This window comes from Branchiostoma belcheri, unplaced genomic scaffold (assembly GCF_001625305.1).
Source record: "Branchiostoma belcheri isolate BF01 breed outbred unplaced genomic scaffold, Haploidv18h27 scaffold8, whole genome shotgun sequence".
Classification (NCBI taxonomy): domain Eukaryota; kingdom Metazoa; phylum Chordata; class Leptocardii; order Amphioxiformes; family Branchiostomatidae; genus Branchiostoma; species Branchiostoma belcheri.
The window spans coordinates 957380-983569 of record NW_017804464.1 but is presented as its reverse complement, the minus strand read 5'-3'; the positions used below and the strand labels follow the sequence as shown (position 1 = coordinate 983569).

At 41.2% G+C, this 26190-nt stretch overlaps 2 protein-coding genes and 1 pseudogene across 2 annotated transcripts in view; 2 read left to right on the top strand and 1 right to left on the bottom strand.

Annotated features, from left to right (window-relative positions):
- The first annotated feature begins 5462 nt into the window (after positions 1-5462).
- Positions 5463-8029, top strand: LOC109486011 (annotated as a pseudogene).
- Positions 8030-8210: 181 nt separating this feature from the next.
- On the bottom strand, positions 8211-17211 carry LOC109486292 (non-specific lipid-transfer protein-like). Its single transcript, XM_019790085.1, has 17 exons — positions 17082-17211; positions 16137-16194; positions 15700-15771; positions 15381-15445; positions 15090-15153; positions 14835-14899; positions 14472-14598; positions 14137-14200; positions 13901-13993; positions 13254-13404; positions 12668-12815; positions 11857-11964; positions 11340-11493; positions 10975-11065; positions 10416-10548; positions 9974-10050; positions 8211-9455 (listed from the first exon to the last, which is right to left on the bottom strand). The coding sequence occupies exons 1-17, from the start codon at positions 17127-17129 to the stop codon at positions 9363-9365; spliced, it is 1611 nt and encodes a 536-aa protein (XP_019645644.1). The 5' UTR covers positions 17130-17211; the 3' UTR covers positions 8211-9362.
- A 123-nt stretch (positions 17212-17334) lies between these two features.
- LOC109486362 (nipped-B-like protein) overlaps positions 17335-26190 on the top strand; it is a 33567-nt gene continuing 24711 nt past the window's right edge. Inside the window, exons 1-11 of the mRNA XM_019790191.1 lie at positions 17335-17534; positions 19878-20012; positions 20668-20836; positions 21181-21320; positions 21785-22004; positions 22432-22565; positions 23075-23227; positions 23504-23688; positions 24057-24185; positions 24480-24728; positions 25430-26158. Of these exons, the coding sequence (XP_019645750.1) occupies positions 19931-20012; positions 20668-20836; positions 21181-21320; positions 21785-22004; positions 22432-22565; positions 23075-23227; positions 23504-23688; positions 24057-24185; positions 24480-24728; positions 25430-26158 (2190 nt within the window). The 5' untranslated portion in view covers positions 17335-17534; positions 19878-19930. The remainder of the gene's footprint in view (positions 17535-19877; positions 20013-20667; positions 20837-21180; positions 21321-21784; positions 22005-22431; positions 22566-23074; positions 23228-23503; positions 23689-24056; positions 24186-24479; positions 24729-25429; positions 26159-26190) is intronic.

Genomic DNA, 26190 nt, shown 5'->3' with positions numbered 1-26190 from the left:
AACAACTTCTTTCAAAAAAATTTTACGCTCGACATGGTCAAAGCCAGGCATGGTATATTTTAGCGATTTTCTGCCACCAACTTGAACAAGCCATATTTACAACATGCATTGAGCACTTGTGCATACAGCTTACACTTTTGAACACAATTATGTAATACGGGTACCTTTTAATTCAATCAACGAAACAGGCTTTTCAGTGACCTTGAGTAGTATTACTAGCATATAACTATCACCTTTTAATTCAATCAACGAAACAGGCTTTTCAGTGACCTTGAGTAGTATTACTAGCATATAACTATCATGAGCAAAAGGCCACTTTACACGTATTAGATTGGTCTCTGTACTAATAAGTTTTGCAAGGCCTTTGACAATACCAGAAATCATTCCAATATTTGATACCTCAAATAGTGTCCTTGAGTTGTTTGGGTATTAATGAGTTTTGCAAGGCCTTTGACAATACCTGAAATCATCCGAATTGATACGTCAAAAGTGTCCTTGAGTTGTTTGTTGCCTCTAGCATAACATGATATAAAGGAGCAAGTTGCCTCCGAAATAGATGAATGTTGATACAGGCAACGGTGCGGTTTATAGTGTAAACCATATTCCCGAACCAGGTTAGACAGGTAGCCACCTGTCAATCTGAGACGAATAGAAAGGTAAGTGACAAATATTTTCAATCTCATGGATAAAATGGAATAGGATGTGCCTAAGATCTGTTCTGAACAAACATGCAGCCATACTGATGCTCTTGGCATTTGGCCATAACTGTGCAACCTTTGATGGACCCTCCTCTCCTCAATGTACCATAGCTCCGTGGTTATCATGTGTGCCTTTCACAGAAAATATGACAAGTTTTTAATTTCTTAAAGTCGGGGATGTGTGTGAAGTGCAAAGACGTGGGTGGTAGTGTTGCTACCGAGAATCCTTTTCATGTTCTGTATCTGTATCTGTATAGCCGGTATAACCGCCCTTCGGCACAGCACACCAGCTTCGCAGACTTAGACGATGTTGTTGAAGCCTTCCCTTCTTCAGCTCTGGCAATACTGGCAATAAGAGGATATCGATTTGATGTTCTCTCGGTTGCAAAACTAGCACCTCTTGATCATTCTGCAGTAGAAACTTTGGCACTGATAGACGGTAAAATCTCAGACGTAGAAGATGGAACACTGATGGGGTTTACTCGTTTGCGCATGTTGCTCTTAGATTTCAACAGGTTAACACACATCAAACAGGCCTGGTTTTCTGACGTGAAGAAGCTCCATTTGCTGACTTTGTCAAACAACCTAATCAGGCAGATAGATCCAGGGAGTTTCAAGCACCTAGGTCGCCTTAACATGTTAAATCTTGAAAATAACATGTTGCAGGTTTTAGACCCTGCCTGGCTTGTTGGAATGGACAGGCTGATGCATATGTACTTGGGGTCAAATGAAATCAAGGAAATAACCTCAAGTTCATTCCAGAATCCGAGGTTGTTCTGTCTGGATCTGCGTGGCAGCCATCTGTCTCACCTGGACAGGGCAGCGTTAAGGGGTCTGTTGACTTTGTCAATATTGCGTATGAGTAGTGACAGGTTGGTTTCTGTCCATGATGCAAAACCACAAAGAATGATGTGGAGCTTAGATGTCTTAACTGACAATACTGGCAATGATATAAAACCCTGGTCAACGAGCTGGTCTATTGTTGTTAAGGTGTCGAAATTCATCTTTTGTTTTGTGTACGATTTGAAGCTGAATGGTCATTTTGTTGAATGGATGTTTCATTCATCAGGGAACGTAGGTGAGCCGAATGTCATTCACCAAGGATCACCAATCATTCCTGGCACATGTGGTGCGAGGGATCGTTCTTTAAGTAAGATCCCCATTCAGCCACCTGTCGTTGTCATAGCTACTGATGCCTCCCCATTACTCAGACAGGAGGGACAGGGCGTGGTGGATCAGTGCAGGCAGGTGTGGGAACATGACACGGGCGTTACTGTTGCGATGGAGGGTAACTCAGTCTTTCAATTGGTTGCCACAAGCCTCGCGAATACATCCACAACAAATGTTGCCATGTCACTTGGCCAGAAACATAACACACGAACAAATGCCACCCGTATCAATACAAAGAACATAACCTGTATTCAGTTCAGCAAAGGTAACTACACCGAGTTGCTCTTTGCTACCCCCAATGTTGAACCCACGATGACAGTGACCACCCACATGATTGATAGTAACCAAGTAGAAAATCTGACATCTCACTCTCGTACTAACACTACAGATGAATCTTGTGGACCAAGGAACAATTCTCCAGCACCTCCGCTTTAGACCATACGCATAGTTACATCTCAGTTGCCGTTTCAACAGTAGCTGTTCTGGTCTTGACAGCCCTAGTATCTGTAGCACTCAAGTTGAGAGTGACTCAAGTTGAGAGTGACGCACGTACACCGACTGCCTCTTCCCCCGCTGCGTTGCGTAGGTCATCTTCTCTACCTGTTCCAAGATATACAGATATGGCGGTCCAGGACGATTCAGCCTCCTGTATGTCATTGCCCGCTGTTCTCCTTTCTGGACCCGCTGAGCCTACTTATAGCGAGATTCCAGATAATGTAGCCGCTGCTCAGCGGCCACTACCTGCCCTTCCAGACACCTACTCAGAAATTCCAGATGCTGCAGCTGTTGGTCATTTGGTCAGCCTGCCATTCCACACGCTTACTGTGTTATTCCGGATGATGATGGTGATGGTAAAGGATCTAATTCCTTCAATGCTGCTGCTGCAGATCAATCATTTGGTATAGGTTATTGTCCATATGGTGATACTGATGAGAATAACCAGCCTAAATTAGCATCTACACTGCGTAATCATCATCAAGCTGTAGCTGTCAGACAAACTGCTGTGTATGGATCAGATATAGAGGCGAGAGACCATCACAGCAGTGTATACGGGGCAGCAGCAAATGCCACAAGCCAGCAAACAAGGCAAGCACAAGGACTGGGAAGGGCCCGTAACACACCACGGCGTGCGTCACTTCCCCTCTTACTACCTAACACCTACTGGCCATTGGAGATCCCAGGGGAGGTAACTAGTAACACGACACGGCGTACGTCCCTTCCCCTCGTCACACTGCCTGTAAACACCTACTGGCCATGGGAAATCCCTGGGAAGGGAACCCAAAACACACCATAGCGCGCGTTCAACTCCGCACCATAAATATTTTTACAATACTGCTGTGAGATACTCCTTGAATTTTGCAATATAGTGCTTGAATTTTGCAATTGTCACTGAATATGATTATAAAACAGACTGCTAAGACGACTGACTCTGAATATATCTACTTGCTGAGATTGTGAGAAACAAAGAGACCTAATCCAAACAACTTCTTTCAAAATTTTTTTTACGCTCGACATGGTCAAAGCTAGGCATGGTATATTTTAGCGATTTTCTGCCAACAACTTGAACAAGCCATATTTACAACATGCATTGAGCACTTGTGCATACAGCTTACACTTTTGAACACAATTATGTAATACGGGTACCTTTTAATTCAATCAACGAAACAGGCTTTTCAGTGACCTTGAGTAGTATTACTAGCATATAACTATCATGAGCAAAAGGCCACTTTACACGTATTAGATTGGTCTGTGTACTAATACGTTTATTTGCAAGGCCTTTGACAATACCAGAAATCATTCCAATATTTAATACCTCAAATAGTGTCCTTGTGTTGTTTGGGTATTAATGTAGTTTTGCAAGGCCTTTGACAGTACCTGAAATCATCCCAATAACTAATACGTCAAAAGTGTCCTTGAGTCGTTTGTTGCCTCTAGCATAACATATAAAGGAGCAAGTTGCCTCCGAAATAGATGAATGTTGATACAGGCAACGGTGCGGTTTATAGTGTAAACCATATTCCCGAACCAGGTTAGACAGGTAGCCACCTGTCAATCTGAGACGAGTAGAAAGGTAAGTGACAAATATTTTCAATCTCATGGATAAAATGGAATAGGATGTGCCTAAGATCTGTTCTGAACAAACATGCAGCCATACTGATGCTCTTGGCATTTGGCCATAACTGTGCAACCTTTGATGGACCCTCCTCTCCTCAATGTACCACAGCTCCGTGGTTATCATGTGTGCCTTTCACAGCAAATATGACAAGTTTTAATTTCTTAAAGTCGGGGATGTGTGTAAAGTGCAAAGACGTGGGTGACAGTGTTGCCACCGGCGAGAATCCTTTTCATGTTCTGTATATGTATTTGTATAGCCGGTACCGGTATAACCGCCCTTCGGCACGGCACACCAGCTTCGCAGGCTTAGACGATGTTGTTGAAGCCTTCCCTTCTTCAGCTCTGGCAATAAGAGGATATCGATTTGATGTTCTCTCGGTTGCAAAACTAGCACCTCTTGATCATTCTGCAGTAGAAACTTTGGCACTGATAGACGGTAAAATCTCAGACGTAGAAGATGGAACACTGATGGGGTTTACTCGTTTGCGCAAGTTGCTCTTAGATTCCAACAAGTTAACACACATCAAACAGGCCTGGTTTTCTGACGTGAAGAAGCTCTATTTGCTGACTTTGTCAAACAACCTAATCAGGCAGATAGATCCAGGGAGTTTCAAGCACCTAGGTAGCCTTATCATGTTAAATCTTGAAAATAACATGTTGCAGGTTTTAGACCCTGTCTGGCTTGTTGGAATGGACAGGCTGATGCATATGTACTTGGGGTCAAATGAAATCAAGGAAATAACCTCAAGTTCATTCCAGAATCCGAGGTTGTTCTGTCTGGATCTGCGTGGCAGCCATCTGTCTCACCTGGACAGGGCAGCGTTAAGGGGTCTGTTGACTTTGTCAATATTGCGTATGAGTAGTGACAGGTTGGTGTCTGTCCATGATGCAAAACCACAAAGAATGATGTGGAGCTTAGATGTCTTAACTGACAATACTGTCAATGACATAAAACCCTGGTCAAAGAGCTGGTCTATTGTTGTTAAGGTGCCGAAATTCATCTTTTGTTTTGTGTACGATTTGAAGCTGAATGGTCATTTTGTTAAATGGATGTTTCATTCATCAGGGAACGTAGGTGAGCCGAATGTCATTCATCAAGGATCACCAATCATTCCTGGCACATGTGGTGCGAGGGATCGTTCTTTAAGTAAGATCCCCATTCAGCCACCTGTCGTTGTCATAGCTACTGATGCCTCCCCATTACTCAGACAGGAGGGACAGGGCGTGGTGGATCAGTGCAGGCAGGTGTGGGAACATGACACGGGCGTTACTGTTGTGATGGAGGGTAACTCAGTCTTTCAACTGGTTTCCACAAGCCTCGCGAATACATCCACAACAAATGTTGCCATGTCACTTGGCCAGAAACATAACACACGAACAAATGCTACCCGTATTAATACAAAGAACATAACCTGTATTCAGTTCAGCAAAGGTAACTACACCGAGTTGCTCTTTGCTACCCCCAGGGTTGAACCCACGATGACAGTCACCACCCACATGATTGATAGTAACCAAGCAGAAAATCTGACATCTCACTCTCGTACTAACACTACAGATGAATCTTGTGGACCAAGGAACAATTCTCCAGCACCTCCCGCTTTAGACCATACGCATAGTTACATCTCAGTTGCCGTTTCAACAGTAGTTGTTCTGGTCTTGACAGCCCTAGTATCTGTAGCACTCAAGTTGAGAGTGACTCAAGTTGAGAGTGACGCACGTACACCGACTACCTCTCCCCCCACTGCGTTGCGTAGGTCATCTTCTCTACCTGTTCCAAGATATACAGATATGGCGGTCCAGGACGATTCAGCCTCCTGTATGTCATTGCCCGCTGTTCTCTGTTCCAATGAGCCTACTTATAGCGTGATCCCAGATAATGTAGCCGCTGCTCAGCGGCCTCTTCCCGCCATTCTACACACCTACTCAGAAATTCCAGATGCTGTAGCCGCCGCTCAGCGGCCTTTACCTGCCCTTCCACACACCTACTCAGAAATTCCAGATGCTGCAGCTGTTGGTCATTTGGACCAGCCTGCCATTCCACACGCTTACTGTGTTATTCCGGATGATGATGGTGATGATAAAGGATCTAATTCCTTCAATGCTGCTGCTGCAGATCAATCATCTGGTATAGGTTATTGTCCATATGGTGATACTGATGAGAATAACCAGCCTAAATCAGCATCTACACTGCGTAATCATCATCAAGCTGTAGCTGTCAGACAAACTGCTGTGTATGGATCAGATATAGAGGCGAGAGACCATCACAGCAGTGTATACGGGGCAGCAGCAAATGCCACAAGCCAGCAAACAAGGCAAGCACAGGGACTGGGAAGGGCCCGTAACACACCACGGCGTGCGTCACTCCCCCTCTTACTACCTAACACCTACTGGCCATTGGAGATCCCAGGGGAGGTAACTAGTAACACGACACGGCGTACGTCCCTTCCCCTCGTCACACTGCCTGTAAACACCTACTGGCCATGGGAAATCCCTGGGAAGGGAACCCAAAACACACCATAGCGCGCGTTCAACTCCGCACCAAAAATATTTTTACAATACTGCTGTGAGATACTCCTTGAATTTTGCAATAGTGCTTGAATTTTGCGTCCGTCCACACTGTCACACTACCGAGTACCTGTACTGGGCATGGGATATACAGAGAGAGAGAGGGATATACAGAGAGAGAGAGAGAGGAGAGAGAGAGAGAGAGAGAGAGAGAGAGAGGTGGACAGGGAGACTGCGGCCTTGAACACTCATGCAGACAAAATCAGAGTTTGTATTCATCAGCAGCGTATACATGTAAGTCTGGATATCAGGGACGATGTAATCTAATCTCTCTGTCAGGACTAATCTTTCCAACTGGTAATACGTCTAGACCCCACACCTACAGTGTCCTCGAGCTCTTCGTCCTTGATCCATGATCACGTTTTCAGTTACAATTTAACAACTTGAAGGCAAAAGCAAGTAAATTCTATACATGACATCCATGTTTGAATTGATACTGGTCTGATTTGAAAAACTCTTCGGCAAGTCAAGAAAAGACTGAAAATAGGAATTAAAAAAAGAATTTTGTTTAGTAGCCTTGATTTTACTTGTAATTTACACTAGAAACGTAGTCAGTTGAAGAAATGACAATTGTTTGGTAGTTGTAGAAAAGACACTTGCAACGTAGCCGTACTTACTGTACCGTAACTGTTGTTGTAGTAGAAGTAGCTTAGAAGTTGTAGAAGTGGCACAAGTGATGTAGTCATGAGTGTAATAACTGTTGTTCTGGAAGTAGAAATTGGAAGTTGTAGAAGAGACAATTGTGATGTAGCCATGAGTGTAGTAACTGTTGTTATAGTTATAGAATTAAGTGGAAATTGGTAGTTGTAGAAGTGATACTGGCGATGTAGTCATGAGTGTAGTAACTGTTGTTATAGTTATAGAATTAAGTGGAAATTGGTAGTTGTAGAAGTGATACTGGCGATGTAGTCATGAGTGTAGTAACTGTTGTAACAGTTGTAGAAGTGAAAATAGTTTCGTAGTTGTAGAAGTGACACAGCCAAGTGTGTAGTAACTGTTGTTGTAGAGGTGGAAATAGTTTCAATTGGTAGTTGTACATGTAGATGTGATGTCTGTATAGTTTGCGCCCCGAGCAGCTTGATCTGGAACTGCAGGATCGTTTATTGAAAAATATTAAGATGATAACCCAAGAACCGCTTGACAGATCGCCGTAATTTTTTGTATGTTGAAGACTTAAGTACTGCTTAACAAAATTAGATGGAAATTATATTTATCAACAACTAATTTGCATAATGAATCTGCTGCCTTCCATGATAGGACTATTCAAACTTGTGGTGTGTGATTAAGAGCAAGAACATCGCCATATATTGATAATAAAAACGTAAAAGACCTAATTTGCATAATTGATAAAAATGCTATAATTTTATAGTGGTTGAATTTCATTCTTGTGGCATTAAATTTTTGATTTCCTTCAAAATATTTCAACTTTGATGTGCTTTTGCTGACTATGATCTGTTTGTAAAAATACAGAACAAAACTGATAATAAAAAAGAATAAAAAAGTTAACATGATGACACTTTTCGTACCTCTCAAAGGCATATTGCATACTGTTTCTATTTGTTTGTCATGGGGACAGAATAGCAAAATTTTTGCCTAAGAATGGTGGGACCAGCAATGGAGACATTATTATAATTGCAGTGATCCCATTCATAAGCCTGTTGCTTCAGAATTAACCGTCCTTTATTTTCTGTATTTCACAGACAATAGAAATAAGCAACTCATGTCAGGATTTGCATGTTACAGAATTAGTACAAATCACTGTATATTACACAGCTTTGAATAGAGGCCCTTAGAGGGATAACAAAGAAAATGTCAATGTAATCAGACTCCATATCCAATGCATGATGTACAAAACATATTTGCTTATAACTACCGGTATTCTTGACATCAATAAACTATATGATCTTTTCATCATGAAGATTTAAAATTTGACCACCATATTTTCCCATCTTTTTAGTTATCTATCTAAAATTGTAATATTTTACTTATTTGGAGCAAGATGACATCCAACCCTGTAAATCAAGAATAGGAGGTTTCTTACAAATCAAACGACTGACTAAAATTATCTTGCTCAGTTGCATTGGCTGATATGATGTAATGTTACTAGCCCTCGGGCATTTGCAATAAATTTTGTTGATATTAATATTGGAATGCCCTTTTGCATACGTAAGAACAACTGGAACCTGGAAATTGTACTCTGTCTGATCACTGCCCTCTCCAAAATATAAAATCATACATTATTACAAGACATTACAAGAATAATAAGAATTACAGGAAAGTATCAGTTGATGATGAGGGTGTTTCTTTCACCTCAACTTGGGAAACCTCAACCAATGATAGCTTCTTAATTGATGTCATTAGTTACAAGCTAAAGTAAAGTGTAACATTTGAAGCAGATTTAAACCCTTGTTCTAGCCAGCATCTGTCTTTCTGTCATTTGACAGAATTTTGCTGCTCATTATGGACAAAACGTTTGCCCAATCCGTTATCATTATCTTTGACGGAGAAAAATTGGCATGTAAACATAATATATGGAAAGAGATGTCATTGAACTAAGCTTAGTCTACCAGCATAATTTGCCACTCAAAATGCAGGAAATATACCATCAGAGGCCCAAGATTTCAAAATTTTCTGCAGAACCCCCTAGGATTGCAGGGACCCCAGTGCAATGCCTCATGCTTATGTGATGTCAAACAAAACTGAGATGACCGAAAAAGATTTCAGGCTGGCTAGAACACTGATTGAAACAGATCAGATTTCTCCATGTCAGATATGAATCCTACACCACAGCATATTGAACACACTGCCATGTGTTCACAGCTTGGCCTTCTCCCTCAGCTGAAGGTTCTGCAGTTTCATGGCCACGGCCATGTTGCCCTGAATCTTCAGTTTCCCCTGGAAAAATGCCTGTGGAAGAACACAATCCAATGTTCAACACACACAAGTCTGATTTAAACAGTGCATGGTTATAAAAGCCAAGAGAAGCACAATGTACAATGGACATATCCTATTTATAAATAGTCCTCCATATATTAAGGATATGTTAAATCATATCACTTTGTACAGGTCTGAGTAAAGATTGACAATGGTTAAAGATATATGTTTTGGGATATATGGTTTTGGGCTTGTGAAGAAGTGGTGTGTGGGCCACCTTGTGACTTTTAGAGAACTGCAGGGGGTGATTTTGTTTGGGACTTCTACACTTGGTATAGCATGTGTTAGCATAGCATCTGTTTGGGAGAAGATCATCAACTAATATAAATTGATTTGCGCAATGAGAAACATTTACATCAGTCATAAAGATTAACATCATTTGGTGAAGGTGCAAGATTGTGGAAGTCTAGTTGCAGAGAGAAATGAAATGGTGTTATACACTACTGTAACATTGTACTGCATGTAATCCCTGTATGGTACTCTGTACTTACAGTCTGTGGGTTCAGTTTGCCAGTCATCAGGTTAAACAGGTCACCATCCTTGATGGTTATGGTGACATCAGCCTTGCCTATGGAAAAACACAACACATCAACCTTTACTCCTCATATATGGATCTTCAATGGACACATTAGTCTCAATTTTTGATGTTAATGATATCCAATATCAAAATAAAGTTCCAAATCATTTACTTCATCTTTTGACATCTAAAAATTGTGAAGAGCGAGCAAATTGAGCCAACCACCAGCCAACCATGTCAGAACCTCCCATCCACACCCGAATGTTGTAAACTCTTTGAAACAGCTGACAAGTACAGTAGCCGACCTTGCTCTTGACCTCCTGCTTAAACCATGGTGGGGAGACTTTTGGCTAGTTTTGGGGAGGCCAAACTAATGTGAATGTGTGACTGTGGCTTAACATACTATGATGACCCACCTGCTGAACCGAACTTGATAGACCCACTTCCATTTTTGGCATCCACCAACCACAGCCCCTCCTTCCCTCCCGGCCCTGACGTCACCTTGAAGAGGAAGATTCCTCCGATTTTCTTCACCAGAGCAGGTCCTTCCTGAGGAAGGAAAGCCAATGGAGTCACTAAATGAGCTCTAAAGACACTGAACATTTTTACATGTAAGACCACCCCAATTCAATTTGTTGCTTCTCAGTTATATGAATGTTGTTACAGTAGCATATAGTAGTGGTCACACTTTACTGTTATTTCAGAATCTGTGAACAATCATTGGTATTAATGCAACTGTTTATTGTAAACTCATGCCTGAGGGTTAATTGCAAATACAAATGGAACATTTGATATAAATACAAGCAAGTAATACTTATCTAGACACAAGAAATAAAGACTACTGTAACTCGTAAGTCTTTTAATATGGGCACTGTGTCTGAGCCAAACAAAGAATAAATAAGATTAAATGTTACAAATCTTGACACCCAATTCTATTACCTCCATTGAATCACATTACATGTATATTTTCCCCACCTGCTTGAGTTTGGTCTCCATGGCTTCAAACACAGGGGACACCTTAAAGCCATCTGCTGCAGCAGTCCTCACCATCTGAACCCCTGGACTCCTGTAAAGTATGCACATACCATATATTATATAATCAGCAGTTCCCATCACCAAACAGATGCTGAATAATGTGTGCCATTCACATGCGTAGTGAAAAATGTGTTGTACTATCCTGAAATTTCATCTGTGTCAACTTCTTGTTTAGAGTTAAAACTTAAATTTGTTCCAAACACAAGAGAATTGTTCTCAACTAGAGACACTTACATGTACTTGTTGCACCTAATGACAAATGTGAATGAAAACAAGACTGTAGTGACGTGACACCCTCTCCTTACCTCCTGTACTCCGGGAATCCGTGGCGATACAGTGTGACGACGACAGCACCCCCTAGTCCGATATTGTGTTGCAGGCCAAACTTGACACCAGGGACCTGCCTCTTCCCTGCCAGGCCTCTCAACTGCCAGGACAACTCTGCACACTGGGCCAACCCTTCAACAGGGAACATAAACACAATATTCATTTGCCTACTAGTATATATGTACTAGGCATATTCATTGTGACCTATCATGGCAGGGCTCAAAATACTTTTCTTCTTCAGGTTAGGTGCAGGTAGACCTCAGAAATACCTACACAAAGGTGAATATGAACCCTGTATTTTGAGCCCTGCACAGTTAATAAAAAATCAATTTTTGGCATATCCACTAGAACATGACATAAGTCATGAGAGTTACCATGTCAGAATCAAACTCCAATACAATCATATCACATTTAATGTAATTGAATTGAACCTGTACATGAAGGTTAGAAAGATTTGGGAGCAAAACACTGAATTTGAAAAAAAAAATCACCTACCAGTTGCCCCAAGAGGATGACCCTTGGAGATGAGTCCACCACTTGGATTTATCACATATTTGCCACCGTATGTGTTGTCTCCACGGTCCACCATTCTCCCACCTTCACCTGCATGTACACATCATGTAACAATGTAAAGTCACTGCTATGGTCCCAAACAATCAAAATAGCAAATAGTACAATGTACATGTATCTTGAGCAACAGGCAACTTTATATTCTAGCACAGACATCATCATATTGTGGATTCCAAACTTTTTGAAACAGATTAACTTTACGGAATTAACAAAGGTGCTTGCTCTTGACAATGTGTACCTGTTTTGAACTCTGTATTCATTCATACCACCTGTAGTATACACTTCTTATCTTATTCAGTAAAGGATTTCAAGTGATTAAAAGAATAATAAACACATTCTGAAATACTTCAGGTGTTGTACATGCATATATTTTCTCCGAAGTCACCACCCATGGTAAGAATAGATGAGTATGTACAGCTACATGTACATTGACCAAAATGAATGATTGAAGTTAAAATTTTTGTTCCAAGACATAGAATTATTCTAACCTAGAGTTTTCAACTAGTCACTCTGGTCTTCTTCAATAGACTGACCCAGTAAGACTTCTCTTGTGGCTTTTCTCAAGTGTGATCAGAGTGACTGGTTGAAAGCTCTAGGTTAGAGCAATTCTTTGTGTTGGAACAAAAATTTGAACCTTAAACACAAACTTTGGCCACTGTAGCTGTAGATACTCATACAGGTGATCTTTCATGAGACCGAAGTATAGTTCTAGTTCAGGCAGGACCTGACAGCTTACCCTCAGCACACAGCCCCAGGGCTTCATAGGTCAGGAGTTCATTGGGAGCAAAACAGTCATGCAGCTCCACCACCTGGACATCAGATGGCTGCACATGGGTCTTCTCAAACAGCTTCTGGGCTGCCGCTTTGGTCATGTCATATCCGACCTGGAGGTAAAATCATATACAGTGCCTCAGGCCATACAAGAACAGACTTTTATTACAGTGCTAGCTAATATGAAGTTAGGAATGTAGAATTACATGATCTCTACCAAGTGGTTATGCAAAAATAATTGCATATCAGAATACTATATCCAAGGAGCTTGAAATGATTTCTAAGCTCCTTGCTTTATCTATAAATTATGACATTCACATGTAGCAAAAGAATCAAAGACCTGGTAGTAGTTCTGCTGCAGTAAAAAAGAAAACCACCAGGAGGTGCATAGTGCATCTTGACTTTCATCTTCCAATCCCAAGATATACCATCATACAAAACATCACAACCATTTGGTATAGACTTAATCCCTGGAGCACAGCTCTTGTGACTGTCTCAGGAGAACATCCCATAGATGCTATATTGGATTTATATTTCATTCAACGGCTTACCATCTTAATGCAACTGTTCTCGTCAAAGGTGCTGGGCAGGTCAGTGGCCATCGCCATCCCAAATATCTCCACAGCCTGAGCCTGGAGGTTGTGCTTCTTCACAAAGTCTTCACTGCACAACACGGCTGCAGCACTGCCGTCAGACGTGGGACTAAACACAAACATCAAAACATAACAATGAATGATAACATATACAAAGCAAATGCACAATGTTTACCTTCACATGGTTTAGCTATAAACTACACTCTGTTTATTCTTACCAAAACACATTCATGTACATGTATAGGGTGACCAGCCCCTCCAGCTCTGTCCTGCTACATAATGTAATCCAACACCACAGGGTGTTTGGAACAGCACCAGTTGCATGATGATAGACATCTGGTCCAGGTCATTGACCTTTCATGTTTGGAGAAGATGTTTTTGGAAATGTTTTCCTTCTGCGAAATGGCAATTGAAGAAAGGCAGTTGCCTCAATATACATGTACATGTACATGTACAGGAAATTGCTCTCATATCAATTATGATGCCATTAAAGCCCTGGTCACAAATGACAAATGATTTACTTGGAAGTAACAACACATCTTTCACCTACAAGGGAGAAAAACACAATCATATATATATCTCAAGTAGAACAAGTTTTTACTTACGAGCATTGCAGCCTTGTTAGACTGACAGGCTCGAACACCATCTTGGACTTCTTGATCTCATCAATGCTGTACTCTTTCTGGAACTGGGCATACCTGTAAACAAGTAATGTGCAGAGAAATGTTGACTTGAAATTTGTAAGAAATTGGACAAAAGTGCAGCAGTGTGTACACTATGGTTACATACTAGCCTAAGGGTGCTATACCTAAGACTTTCAATGACATTTAGACAAACTTACGGATTGTTGACAGAATGTCTGTGGTTCTTCATGGCAATCTTGGCAAAGTGTTCTGGAGTAGATCCTGTCAAGAAAAGAATGCACAAAAGATTACTTTCACTTTACTGACACTCACTCTTTCACTCACTCAATCACTCATTCACTCACTCATAACCGCATGTAATATTCTTTGATATAAAATAAATCATAATAGAGTGGTCAACAAAAATACTGGTGAATTTTTTTAGACTTTTAAATTTCCTTTTTACTTGAGGTACATTTTCCCAAGATTTGGGCACATGAGTTGTTTTGCACCTGACAACATGACTATGAAGTGAGGATAAATGCTGACTCACCATATTTCAGGTTGTGCTCCCTGCCGGCGTTACCAAACATCTGTGGTGTGAGGGGGTCGTTTGTGATGCCGTACTTCTGGGCCATCACCTTCACATGTTTCCCCATGGGACTGGTCCGATCAGGAAACTAGTCATGGGAACAAAGTACATGTATCAGTGTCGATTACAACTTATATTTTACATCGTACCGATGAGAATATGTCCATGAAGGTTAGACATCCAGGTATTATTAATGAAATAGGATACACTAAAAATAATTACTCAATTATACAAATATGATTTTGGAAACAGTCAAAATCATATTACATAGCAAGCTGAGCTGAGATGAGTCACAGATGAAATAACATTAAGAATTCAAAGTACCTTTGAAGTGAGCGAGCCAGGCTCCATCTTCTCAAAACCTAAGGCCAAGGCACAGTCAACCAGACCTGTAGTGCCAAAACAATACAGGAAAAGGTCTATTATTCCTTTGGAACTTCAGTGGCTATTGGTTGTGTTTGTAAAGACAAAATATAGTACGTACATGGCTTGTCGCTGGCTACCGTGGAGGACAGTAAGAAGCCAGCAGGAACTACAATTAGTCTGATTCAGAAGTAAATATGTAACATTTTCACTGACCTCCCTCTACCAGCTGTTTGGCAATCATGAGAGCTGAGGATCCAGTAGCACAGGCGTTGTTTACCTGGAGATCAAGACATAAATACTAGTCATGACTGATAAACAATAAAAAATCACAATAAACAATAAAATGAGTACCTAGCTTCTGTTAGGGATGTCCCTTGGATAGGATGTTAAATGGAGGCCCCATGTTAGGAGAGCCACACCCCACACATGTTAAAGAACCCATCACACCTTTCGAAAAAGATATTTTAAATATACATGTACATGTATATCGAAGGGCTTACTCACATTGTAGATCGGTACCCCTGTCAGGCCAAGTTGGTATACAGCCTTTTGTCCACAAGTTGTGTCTCCTGAACAAAACCCACACAGTTTACTTGGCAGCGGAAGTTAGGCCTTTAAGTAAGTTTGCAGTTTTAGGCAAATGAAAAATTTGATCAAATGCAAATCAATTTGCCGAGCGGCGAGTACTGTTACGCATGGCAATCAAGAAATAGAAGTGTTCAAAGCAATGCATCCCTTAATCACTTCCTCATCTTACGAAATTATGTGAGATGTAGTTGATTTCTAGATATTTTGTTGGTATCGTTTAGGAAGACAAACTTACCGTATACATATCCTACAACTGCCTGCTGGACATCTTTGTATGAAATTCCAGCATCAGCCAGTGCCTTGCTTCCTGGAACAACAATAATCTTCTTTTACAAACAGATCCTGTCCATAATGCTACAATCATGAATATACACATAGACATGGTTAAAGCCAAAAAGTACCAAGGGCCACTCTTGTGATTGGGAAAGATCTTGTAAAAATTTCTTTAACTTTTAATTAAGGTAAGCACAACAAGTGCTTCCTATCTAATGCTCAAAAATCCATGTGAATAAAATAAAAAAATAAAATAAACTATTAAGGTACAATTTAAGGTAACGTTACATCTTGTAAGGTCCAATCCACACAGTCAAATACTAGTATGGTATATACTAGTCTCATCTTTTTGTGATTTTTTTGTGTGCAAATACTACACGCAAAATCAGAATATCATACCTGCCTCCCTGGCCATATCAGGGTAGTCAAAGTCTTGTCGGCGACCAGGTTTCTCAAACTGAAATGAAGACAAACTAGAGTCATTCACAAAGGTAAACAGTTGTGCTCAACTAAAGGCACTTCTAGCTACACCCAGGCTCTAGTCATCAAGTGAGAGAGAACATTGACACAAACCTGAACCAAATAAAACTCAGCATCTAACAGAGATCATCCAGCAAGCAAGCAAGGACAACAGCAACAGCCTTTCCTGAATGTCATCCATATGGGGTAAGTCACTTAGCCTGAGTGTCAGCCTTGTTAGCTTTCGTCCGCTACCCAAGGTCCGCTCCCCGGCAACGCTTGTTGGCGGGGAGCGGACCTTGGGTAGCGGACGAAAGCTAACAAGGCTGACACTCAGGCTTTAAGTCACTACTAAGTGTCGACAGAATTATTGTGGGTCATGGATACTGCTTGTCCAAGTTGCTACTGTCTTGTAGCCACCAAAAGATCTACTTGGAGATTAACCTTATCATTATATAATACCATTACGGAATGCCTGCCTTGTCTGTTTTGACGTGACCAGTAGGTCATTGACCCCACTCTGCCCAGACAAGTTCCCAGCTAAACTAGCTACCATAAGCTAACTGGCTTCAACATGCAGTTGTGAAACATAACCATATTGCATTTTGAACCGAGCTCTCCCTATGACCTAATCTGAATTCACTTTGTTGAATTTATACGGCGACTATCATGTACAGCCTTAGCGAACTTTGCAAGCTTTGCGAACTTTGCTCTCGGTTGCGCAAGGCTATCGCTCCCGATCTCCAGAAAATGCGTTCTGACGAGCACAAGCGTAACTGGTTGGTAAAATTTGCTATTTCAAAACACTTGACTAGATCTCCCTTTGCCTACAGTGACTCTATATCGAGCTGACAAAGACTCAGGACGGAGAAATTGCCCGCGAACCTTGGTCATGCCGACTCCGACGACAAAAACTCTCCTGCTGGCAGCCATCTTGGTCCAGGGGTCACGGTCCCGCGGGTCAAACTCCCGGATGTGCGACCTTCCAGCTACGCATACGGACTAGATTTGTATCCCTCCGCGTCGGACGATTCATTTATGAAAAATAATCGTTTCATCCTCTGTTGTAAAATTGAATGCACTAAATGTGGCACGGGAGGAAATATGTATCATATGTGACACATTTTCGGTCATATCTGAGGGAAATATATTAGAAAATATTCGCAGCGGAAGCAGAAATCCTGACGGAACAAGGGTGTAAATCGGTTGTGTAATTTTTGGCGCCATCATTGTCTCTTCTCAGTCAGATTCGGCGTTTTTATTTCGTTGTATTGATGCAGATCCACGCCGAATTCTGATGACCTGCGGATACGATCGTCGTCAGATTTCCGTGCTGTAGTAAGTACCAAGCGATTTCTTTCGGTTTAGATTTGTTAAAGAAAGCAGAAATGTGACTGTAGGTGGTTCACATTTTCTTACGATTGAACGTGTTATGACCGGCTGGATATCGAGTCGTCCATGTCCACATGAAATCATCAGTCTTACATATTTTTGTTCACACCTCCGTCATCTAAGGGATAGCCTATCTAAACAAACTATGTTAGGTCTTTATAAACACAATATTCATAATTTTAAGACTAAAACCCCCGATGTGTGAATCAGGTGCATACGTGCACACATACAGATTTAGGAAGTTTAGTCAAATTATTTTTATGTCAGCAAAACATGTTTGTAAGGGTGTAATTGCATACCTGTATCATGTAATTTGTACCATAGTATTACTTACTAACTAACTCACACCGTTGCTTTCACTGAATTATACAACTTATGTACAGAATTATGGGGTCCCAATTTATCATCATTTTTATTTGGTGATGATAATTTTCCATATTATTATGTATTTCGACATTTATTCTCTGATGTGACCAGATACAAGTTACAACCACAAATTTTTATGTCTGATGAGACAATGATTATGAAGAGTCAAGTAAAGTATGGGAACAACAACAATGTTAGTAAAGTAGAATCTTCAGCCAGCTAGGAAATTGAATTGCAGTTTAGGCTTCCCTCCATTTTGATCAATTCATGTGTTTTTTACCTCCATGATCAAGTCAAGGAGGTTCAATAAAAAGAATACCTCCTAAGAGCACAGAATTACCTTCCTTTATTTGTTCCAGTGGTCACAATAAATGTGAACAAAATACTAGTAATTCACACCCGAACTTGTTAAGGCCTCTCATTTATCATTCGGGCGTTCTCTGTTTTTGTTTACATCATATGCATGCAAATTATTTGAAGACATATGCAAATTATTCATTGGTAGGCAAATCAACCAATTGTCGCCCGCTTCTTGGCTACCACTTGCTGGCTGTGACATGACAATCGCTCATATTGCAGAATGCAATTTAACCTCCTTGCAGAATGTCAATATTTTGTTTTACAATTACAATTTGGAAGTCCTTTTTGCGAATATATACATGTGTGTAATCCTCCATAGCCCATACTACAACCATCTCAACAACATCCCCTCAACAGTAATGACTATAATGCAGTATTTACATCATATGATATATATATAATATAAGTAGTAGGGATGTATAGTAGGCTAAACTCATGTTCAGGTTCAAGTCCAGAGGTTTAGGCTCAGGTCCGGACTTTTAATGGCATAATACAAAATTGCATGTTGATAGACGTTTTACAAGCAACGCTGGCAATTAAAAAGTTAATTGCCATAGAAACAATTATGCATTGTTTCTTGTATTGTTATGTAGTAATATAAAGACTATATTTATATTGCAATGGAAGAACATGTGGTTTAATGTACTTATCCAAGATAATTCTTGTTAATGCCATGTTGCAATCAAGAAGAGTTTGTTTGCACTTGGAAGGTTGATATCACAGAACTGGAATAAAAATTTTCACCCTGTTGAAGATGCCCCATGTGCTACCCTGGGATATTTGGCACCCCCTCCCAATCTATCTATCTATCTACATGTGATAACTGGCTGGTCAAGCCCCATCTGGGGCATTCTGCCCAGGGCCTTTGGCAATTGTGGCCAGTGGGGTGAGGGTGCTACCCCAAAATAAACAGTAAAAAGTTCTCTTACTAGTCTTAGCAAAATGGCACATTGATTTTGTGAGTCCTGGAAGGTTTATACCGTTGGTAAGTATTGTCCTGATGTGAAATTTGTAGCATGTGACAAAAAACAAAGGCACAGATTGATAACAGGAATCATGAAAAAAAAAAGAACTGTACATCGGCTTCCTGACCACTAACTTAGATCAACATTTATATGTTCCATCGTTAAGCTTGTGTGACGGTCTGTCACAAATTGAAAAATTCTTAGAAGTGACGGTCCATAGAAGTGAGTCTAGCAAGGAATTAGAAATTGTCAAATCTGTCCATAGACTGTCCATAATGTGAGCAATCGCCAAGGCGCCATTGCCAGCAAGTGGTAGGCAAGTGGTTCAGTTGAAAAGCAGTACTACTGTAGTAAAGAAAAACAGTGATCGCCCATATGAACTATCTGTCTCTTTGCCCCAGAGGCATTGCCAAAACTATATGTAAAATTATGTTAATATGATTTTAAATCTACAGCCATTTTTGATGTCGTTTGCTATGTCTGGTATACAGGTGTAAAAATGATAACAAATTTAATGCCATACATGATTGCTTGCAGATGTACATTCTGACGATTAGTGAAGTACAAAATAATGTATTGGTACATTTTTATGTTGCAGTTTATGGCAGACAGCATTTGGATGTGGAAAGGGTTGACAACCAGCCACTTGCCATGAACCAGATCCCTCTTCAGAATGGGGAAATCCCCAACATACCTATGAATACTCTGGCCGGCATCTCCAGCCTCACTGAGTGTAAGTCTTGATATGTATCAATATTTTCAATATTCCATTGCATTCATCCAGCCACACCACTTAACTGGTCAACCTGAATGTTCATGGTCAGCTCTCATCCCATTGGACGCCTTTGGCAACGTGTCAGGGAAGATATTTATTATGGAACTTGTACCTTTGCCAGGCAATAGTCTTAGTTACTATGGAAATTGCCTAACTTTCATAACTGCCTAACTTGATTACAGTGCTCACTTCTTTATACATGTGCTACTAGAGTCAGACTTGTCTAAGACAACCACCAGGGGGACCAAGGAAAAGTGGCCCTTTTAGAAAAAAGCAATTTGGCAACAAGACAAGACACGGATTGTATTGTACAGATTTCGACATTCAATAATCCTTTAATTATTGATAAGCATACGACATGTTCATGTACAAGACTTATATGTTATATATATGTATACCAATTGAATGTTAAATGGAAACACAGACCTGTACATAAGGGTACATCACATACATTTATATTTCATCTAGCATACTAAAAAAAATATTCATTTGTTGTTTGTGATTACAAACAGTCATAGTATAGCTTGTTTATGGTAATGTTTGTGCTTTCAGATACTAATATTTGATTTGGATTTCAAGTCCTACCTTAATAACATGAATTATGATTTTTCAGTATTGCCAGAGTTGCCTCTGCCGACACCCCACCCATCCACAGTGAACAATAAAAGCCTACTGTACAGCCAGCGGGTGATAGAAGAAGCTCGGCGACTGGTAGCCAACCCAGATGAAAATCTTGTTCCTCATCTGGTCCAAGCTTTAGGACAGACCTCCACAGACCACATGTAAGTATGGAAGACCAAATTACAAGATATAAACAAGTAATGAGAATGTGTTACTAACCAAGAGAAAGTGAGGGGTCATGTGGCATAACGACAGCATTCGGTTCAGAACCAAGAGGTCCCGAGTTCGAATCCTGCCATGTCACCAATCTTGTGTCCTTGTGTAATCTTCCAAAGAGGGTTACTTCAGAAACGAAGGATGGATTTCCATCATTTTGGGCTTGCAGCTAGCTTAAACAGAGATGTGTACAGTAAAATGTACAATGCTCAAGGTTGATGTCAATACTTATAAAATGAAAATGTCCACGTGACATGATATAGTTAAATTGATGATTGTTGATGCACAGTGAGCTGAAAGACAACTCGGGCAATGCTGAAGTGGAGGGTGACCTGCCTCCACTGCTGCAGGCTGTCCTGGCCTGCAACCCTAACGTGTTCAACCAGAGGACAAGGAGTGTAGAGCCCCACTCATCCAACCATGGAGGAGGTATTCTTCTTAACCATCACTTCAATGGAAAATTTTCTAAAAGAGAATACTGTTATTCACGTTATCTTCACAGTAACAAACTTTCATGGTCTGAAAAGATGGGCATTTGCATGGTAGCAGGAGAGTGGGAAGGAGAAGAAAGACAAATGATTTGATAGCAGTAATGATAAGTTCATGGTACAGAAGTGACCGTGAAAAACCGTGAACCATGAAAACATCAAGAATTACTGTGCTGCTTACTACTTAGAACAAAGATTTAGATAGTGACTTGAGAGCTAAAAACACAACTGAATGATACGCCGATGAAGGTAATGAGATACACAAGGAAATTGTAACTCAAGCAACTGGATACGTTTTGAAAATAGGTTTCAAGTAGCATCCAGTACGTCAGTTTCTAACAGAATTTGTAGTTAGTTATCCCAAAACTATGAACAGTGAACTGACTGGTTTACATTTTTATCCAGGAATTTCTCCTCGAACACCGATGGCTCCGTCTCCGTATTACCAGCAGTCACCAGACGGCATGGTGCAGCATTCTCCCTACCAGAGATCCCACACGCCCATGGCACAGCAGCAGCAGGGCAGCCCTTCTCCTTACAGTCAGAACAGTCCTTATCCACAGGGCAGCCCGGCCAAGTACGGCCCCCAGCCCAGCCCATACCCACAGGGCAGTCCCTCCTCAAGGTACAGGGTGTTTCTGTTCTTACATACTTATCTATTAACAAATATACATTATCGTATTAATGTGCCTATAAATCCTGTCATTCGGCATGTAAAGACAAAATGTCATATTAATTATTTGTTTGCGTGGTTCCATGCTTGTGTATGTGTCTAGGAGCATCAACTTGATATATTGTGCAAGGAGAGGAAATATACAAAAGCGATAATGTTTTTATTGAATTTTTACATCGCGATGCATTGTAGAAATTCAGGCGTTTCATCAGGGAAATAGATAGAAGCTGTTTACTTTTAGTTTTCTTATAGACTACGGACAATTTGCCCTTCTATTGATGTACTAAATAAACAAATAATAGACTAAATGCATTCTTGTGGGTAACAAATACCTCATAAACTAACCTAAACTGATGATGGTTCCTGTTTTATTACAAAGGTACCAGCCACAGGAAAGTTCTGCAAAGTACGCTGCCCAGGGGAGTCCAGCCCGACACATGTCACAGGGTAGCCCAGGGAAGTTCCACCCACCCACATTCCCCCTGGGTCACCAGCAGCAGAACATTCCACAGGGTAAGACATCTTCTCTTGGCCTGGGAGCCACTGCTTATTTTCGTTTCGTAAATGGTTGTTGCCATTTAAAATAGTTGATGCTATATCGCAGAACAGGAAACTTCAAGTGTATTAGATTGCTCTGTGGAAGCTTGTTCCATAGTGATATAGTTCTACGAAAGAAGCTTTCAGCGTGGAACTTCCTCCTGAGAGATGGAGCATGGAACAAGACTGTGGGGTGGGGTAACAGCAGAGCATTCGACTCAGAACCAAGAGGTCCCGGGTTTGAATCTTGCCAAGTCAGCTACCTTGTGCCCTTGAGAAAGGCACTTGACACGGCTTTCCTCACTTCACTCAAGTGAAAATGAGTATGCCAGAATGATCAATATCATGATTGTGGGCATTAAAGGAAACCAAACTAAGAAAGGGTTATTAACTTTGGTTGCTATTTTTCAGCCATATTTAGTATTAACTAAAAGTTTGACCCACACAGTAGACATCTTCTGACATTAACTATTATATTGCTACAGGTGTACCATCCAATACCTGCAACGGATACTCTGCCAACCAGTTCTCCCCTGCACCCTCCCCTGCTGTGGGCAGCCCGCCTAGTGCCAACGTCATGTCCCCACCTCAGACCCCCAGCAGAGTTCTGGGGCAACACCAACCTAAAGCCATTCCAGGTCAGTTTGTCTTCAGAACTGGGACTGTTAGAACATCAAAAGGTCCCAGTGTTTAAAGTGATATACCTTATGTGCTGAAAACTTTACATTACATTTCATGTTGACATATCAATGACATACGACATTTCTCCCCATTGATCACTTCCTGCAAAATGTTGTCTTACCAACATTTGCCATATAATGCTAATAATAATGATAATACAGTTGAAGAAATTTCGTTAATTAAATTTTACACATTTAACGTCAATCAATACTTTGTTGTTTTTGATTTGGCAGCTCTGTCACCAACCAGCCTTGGTGGGGGACTGCCGGGTAAGCCGGCTGCGGTGACCAGGCCGTCTGCAGCGGCCGCAGCAGAACCACTGCAGCAGCCGCAGTCGGAGCCGCAGCTCCAGCTACTGGAGCAGGAGAACCAGGAGCCTGCCGCAGTGTTCAGTGCGGCTCACGCTGCCCACCATATGGTACATCAGTGTTAGAAATACCCATCTGCTGTCTGCCTTTTGCAGAGACAGACATTTTCAATATTGTAGAAGAAAACTTCTTAAGCAACCTACAATTTTGAAGACCGAAAAAAATCAGGTTCGGGTTCAATGGTGTTTAAGAGCTTTTGTGTTTACTACTGACTCTATAATATACAAATAATTTGCATTTGTTTTTCAAATTGCATTGTAAAATGTTTGCCAACATGCAATTTTGTATATGCCATGGGTTTAGATCCGCACTTTTAATTGTGCATTTGCAGAAAGTATTTCCCTATTGCAGAACCAAAATTTTGACATTCTGCAATATTGCAGAACACTAAAAAATGTATTTCTACGGCTTGGTGCAGGGAGGGGAGGACAAGCCCCAGGACCCAGCAGGGCAGCCGGAGGAGAAACAGAGGCTGGAGAAGATCAAGCTGAGGATGGTGCCTGGTGGGGCAGAACCTGTGGTCGTCCTGGAGCCTCTCTCTCCTAAGGTAGGCTTTTGTCTTTTTTTTTGTGGCCAATATTTGTGCTTCGAAGTATGGATCATACTAAAATCTGTTCAGAAACCATTGCCGTTATTTCTATACAGTGTACTTTATGGTAGATAGCAGTCAATGTAGCAAATAAAAATCCATATGCACCTACCATATGTGTACCCAGTGCATGGAGCGTGCAATTAGTCATAGAAATATCTGCACAGCTCTAATTTTACCTGTACTATCCTTCATATGCAGGTGGTATTTTGAGCCCTGTGATAACCTTGCTCCTTTCTGGTGTGTTAACAGGACAAAATGCTTCTCAGTAAGAGCAGGCCTATGTCGTCTAAATCAGTCGACGCCCAGAGTGCTGCACAAGCCTTTGCTTTCGACGACAGCACTTCAGCAGATGAGCATTCGTCAAAGGAGACAAGGATCTCTCTCAAGAGGAAGAAAAAGTCCAAGTCTCACCGGGAAGAAAAAGGTCGTTATGTGCCAGAGGTGCGCTACAACATCATCAGTTCCCCTACGAAGGACTCTCCCAAGCTTACTCTGAAGGTGAGTTTGTCCTATTCTGCCCAAAGGTACATGTAGTAACACTCGTGCATGGAGTGTTACAGTGGCGTTCAGTACATGCACAGTGATATGGAATATAAGAGGTCATTTTGCTGGTAATGTGTGACAAAAATGCCCTGCACTTCCCCAAATGCCGCTAGGAGGGCCAAACTGCTGTCACTTCTTTGTCAACCCGGACCTATCTACCACTCAAATCTGGTGACTGCAGCATGTTCAGATAAAAAAAATCTAGAAGTTTTGCTGCAGTACCATAACATGCCCAAAAAATCTGATAATTTTTAAGTCTCAAAACATAAAACATAACATTCTCAGGGAAAGTAACAAGAATTTACAAGGTATGATATGTGTTCTAGAGACATGTGTCTGGTCTTATGATTGTGGAATGATAGGTAGAGAAAGGCTGCAAACTTGAACTTTTATAGTTTTTTAGCGTGGCACAAACGCCCTTTAGAATTTTTTAGTGTGGCACAAACACCTTTTAGAATTTTTTAGCGTGGCACAAACACCTTTTAGAATTTTTTAGCGAGGCACAAACACCTTTTAGAATTTTTTGTGAGGCACAAACACCTTTTAGAATATTTTAGCGCGGGGCAGAATTTATGGTAGTCCCTGAGTTGGAGACCTCACAATGGCCTACACTCCAATTTTGGAATATCCTGCTAATGATATTTATTTCTCTGTAGCTGTCTAGGACAGTGATTTCGCCCAAGACTGGTCAGCAGCTGAGGCCCAGTGAACTGCCAACACAAGACAGGGAGAAGTTTCTGCATACCACAGAGTCAGACAAGTCAGGGAAGGGAAACGTAGACAAGACAGTTCCAGAGATTATCCCTGCAAAGAAAGATCTTGTGGAGAAACCAGCAGCACAAGAGACTGTTGTGGAAAAAGATAAAAAAGTCAATCAAGACAAAGTAGCTTCAGACAGTACGCGTACAGAAAAGGCAGCTATAGGTGCTGCTACGCCGAAGGAAGCTATCACTAACGCGGAAAATAAGAGCAAAGAACGCACCGCTCAAAAGTCTGACAAAAAGGAGTTGAGCAGTCTACAAGACTCCAGTGTAAAGACAGGACAATCAAAGGTTGAAGGGAAGAAGCTAGAATCTGTGGAACAGAAGAAACTACAAGAAAGTAACCACTCTACACAAGAAGTACAAGTAGTACAAATTTCTGATAGTCCAACCAGCCCCAAAGTCCCCACGAAAGCCACAGTGTCAAAAACCAGAAGTCAGGCAGAAAAGATGGACACATCTGCATCTGAGGGTGGCCCAGTAGGCCCAGCAAGGCCTCACATGACCAGAAGGTCGTTGGCTAAAGAGACTAACAAAAGAGACCCAGTGGCTGTAGTAATGCTCGAGAGGCTTGGTCCTGGAAACGATATGTACAGCAACATCAAGAGCAAACGAAGGCGAGGGGGTAAGAGAGTTGTTAGTAGATTAATGATTTT

Coding starts and splice junctions, on each gene's coding strand:
- LOC109486292 (XM_019790085.1), bottom strand. CDS start 17,129: ATGGCTGCCAGCAGGAGAGTTTTTGTCGTCGGAGTCGGCATGACCAAG. Junction 16,195..17,081: donor TCGGAGTCGGCATGACCAAG/GTTCGCGGGCAA, acceptor TCTTCATTTCAG/TTTGAGAAACCTGGTCGCCG. Junction 11,494..11,856: donor TCATCCTCTTGGGGCAACTG/GTAGGTGATTTT, acceptor TCCCTGTTGAAG/GGTTGGCCCAGTGTGCAGAG.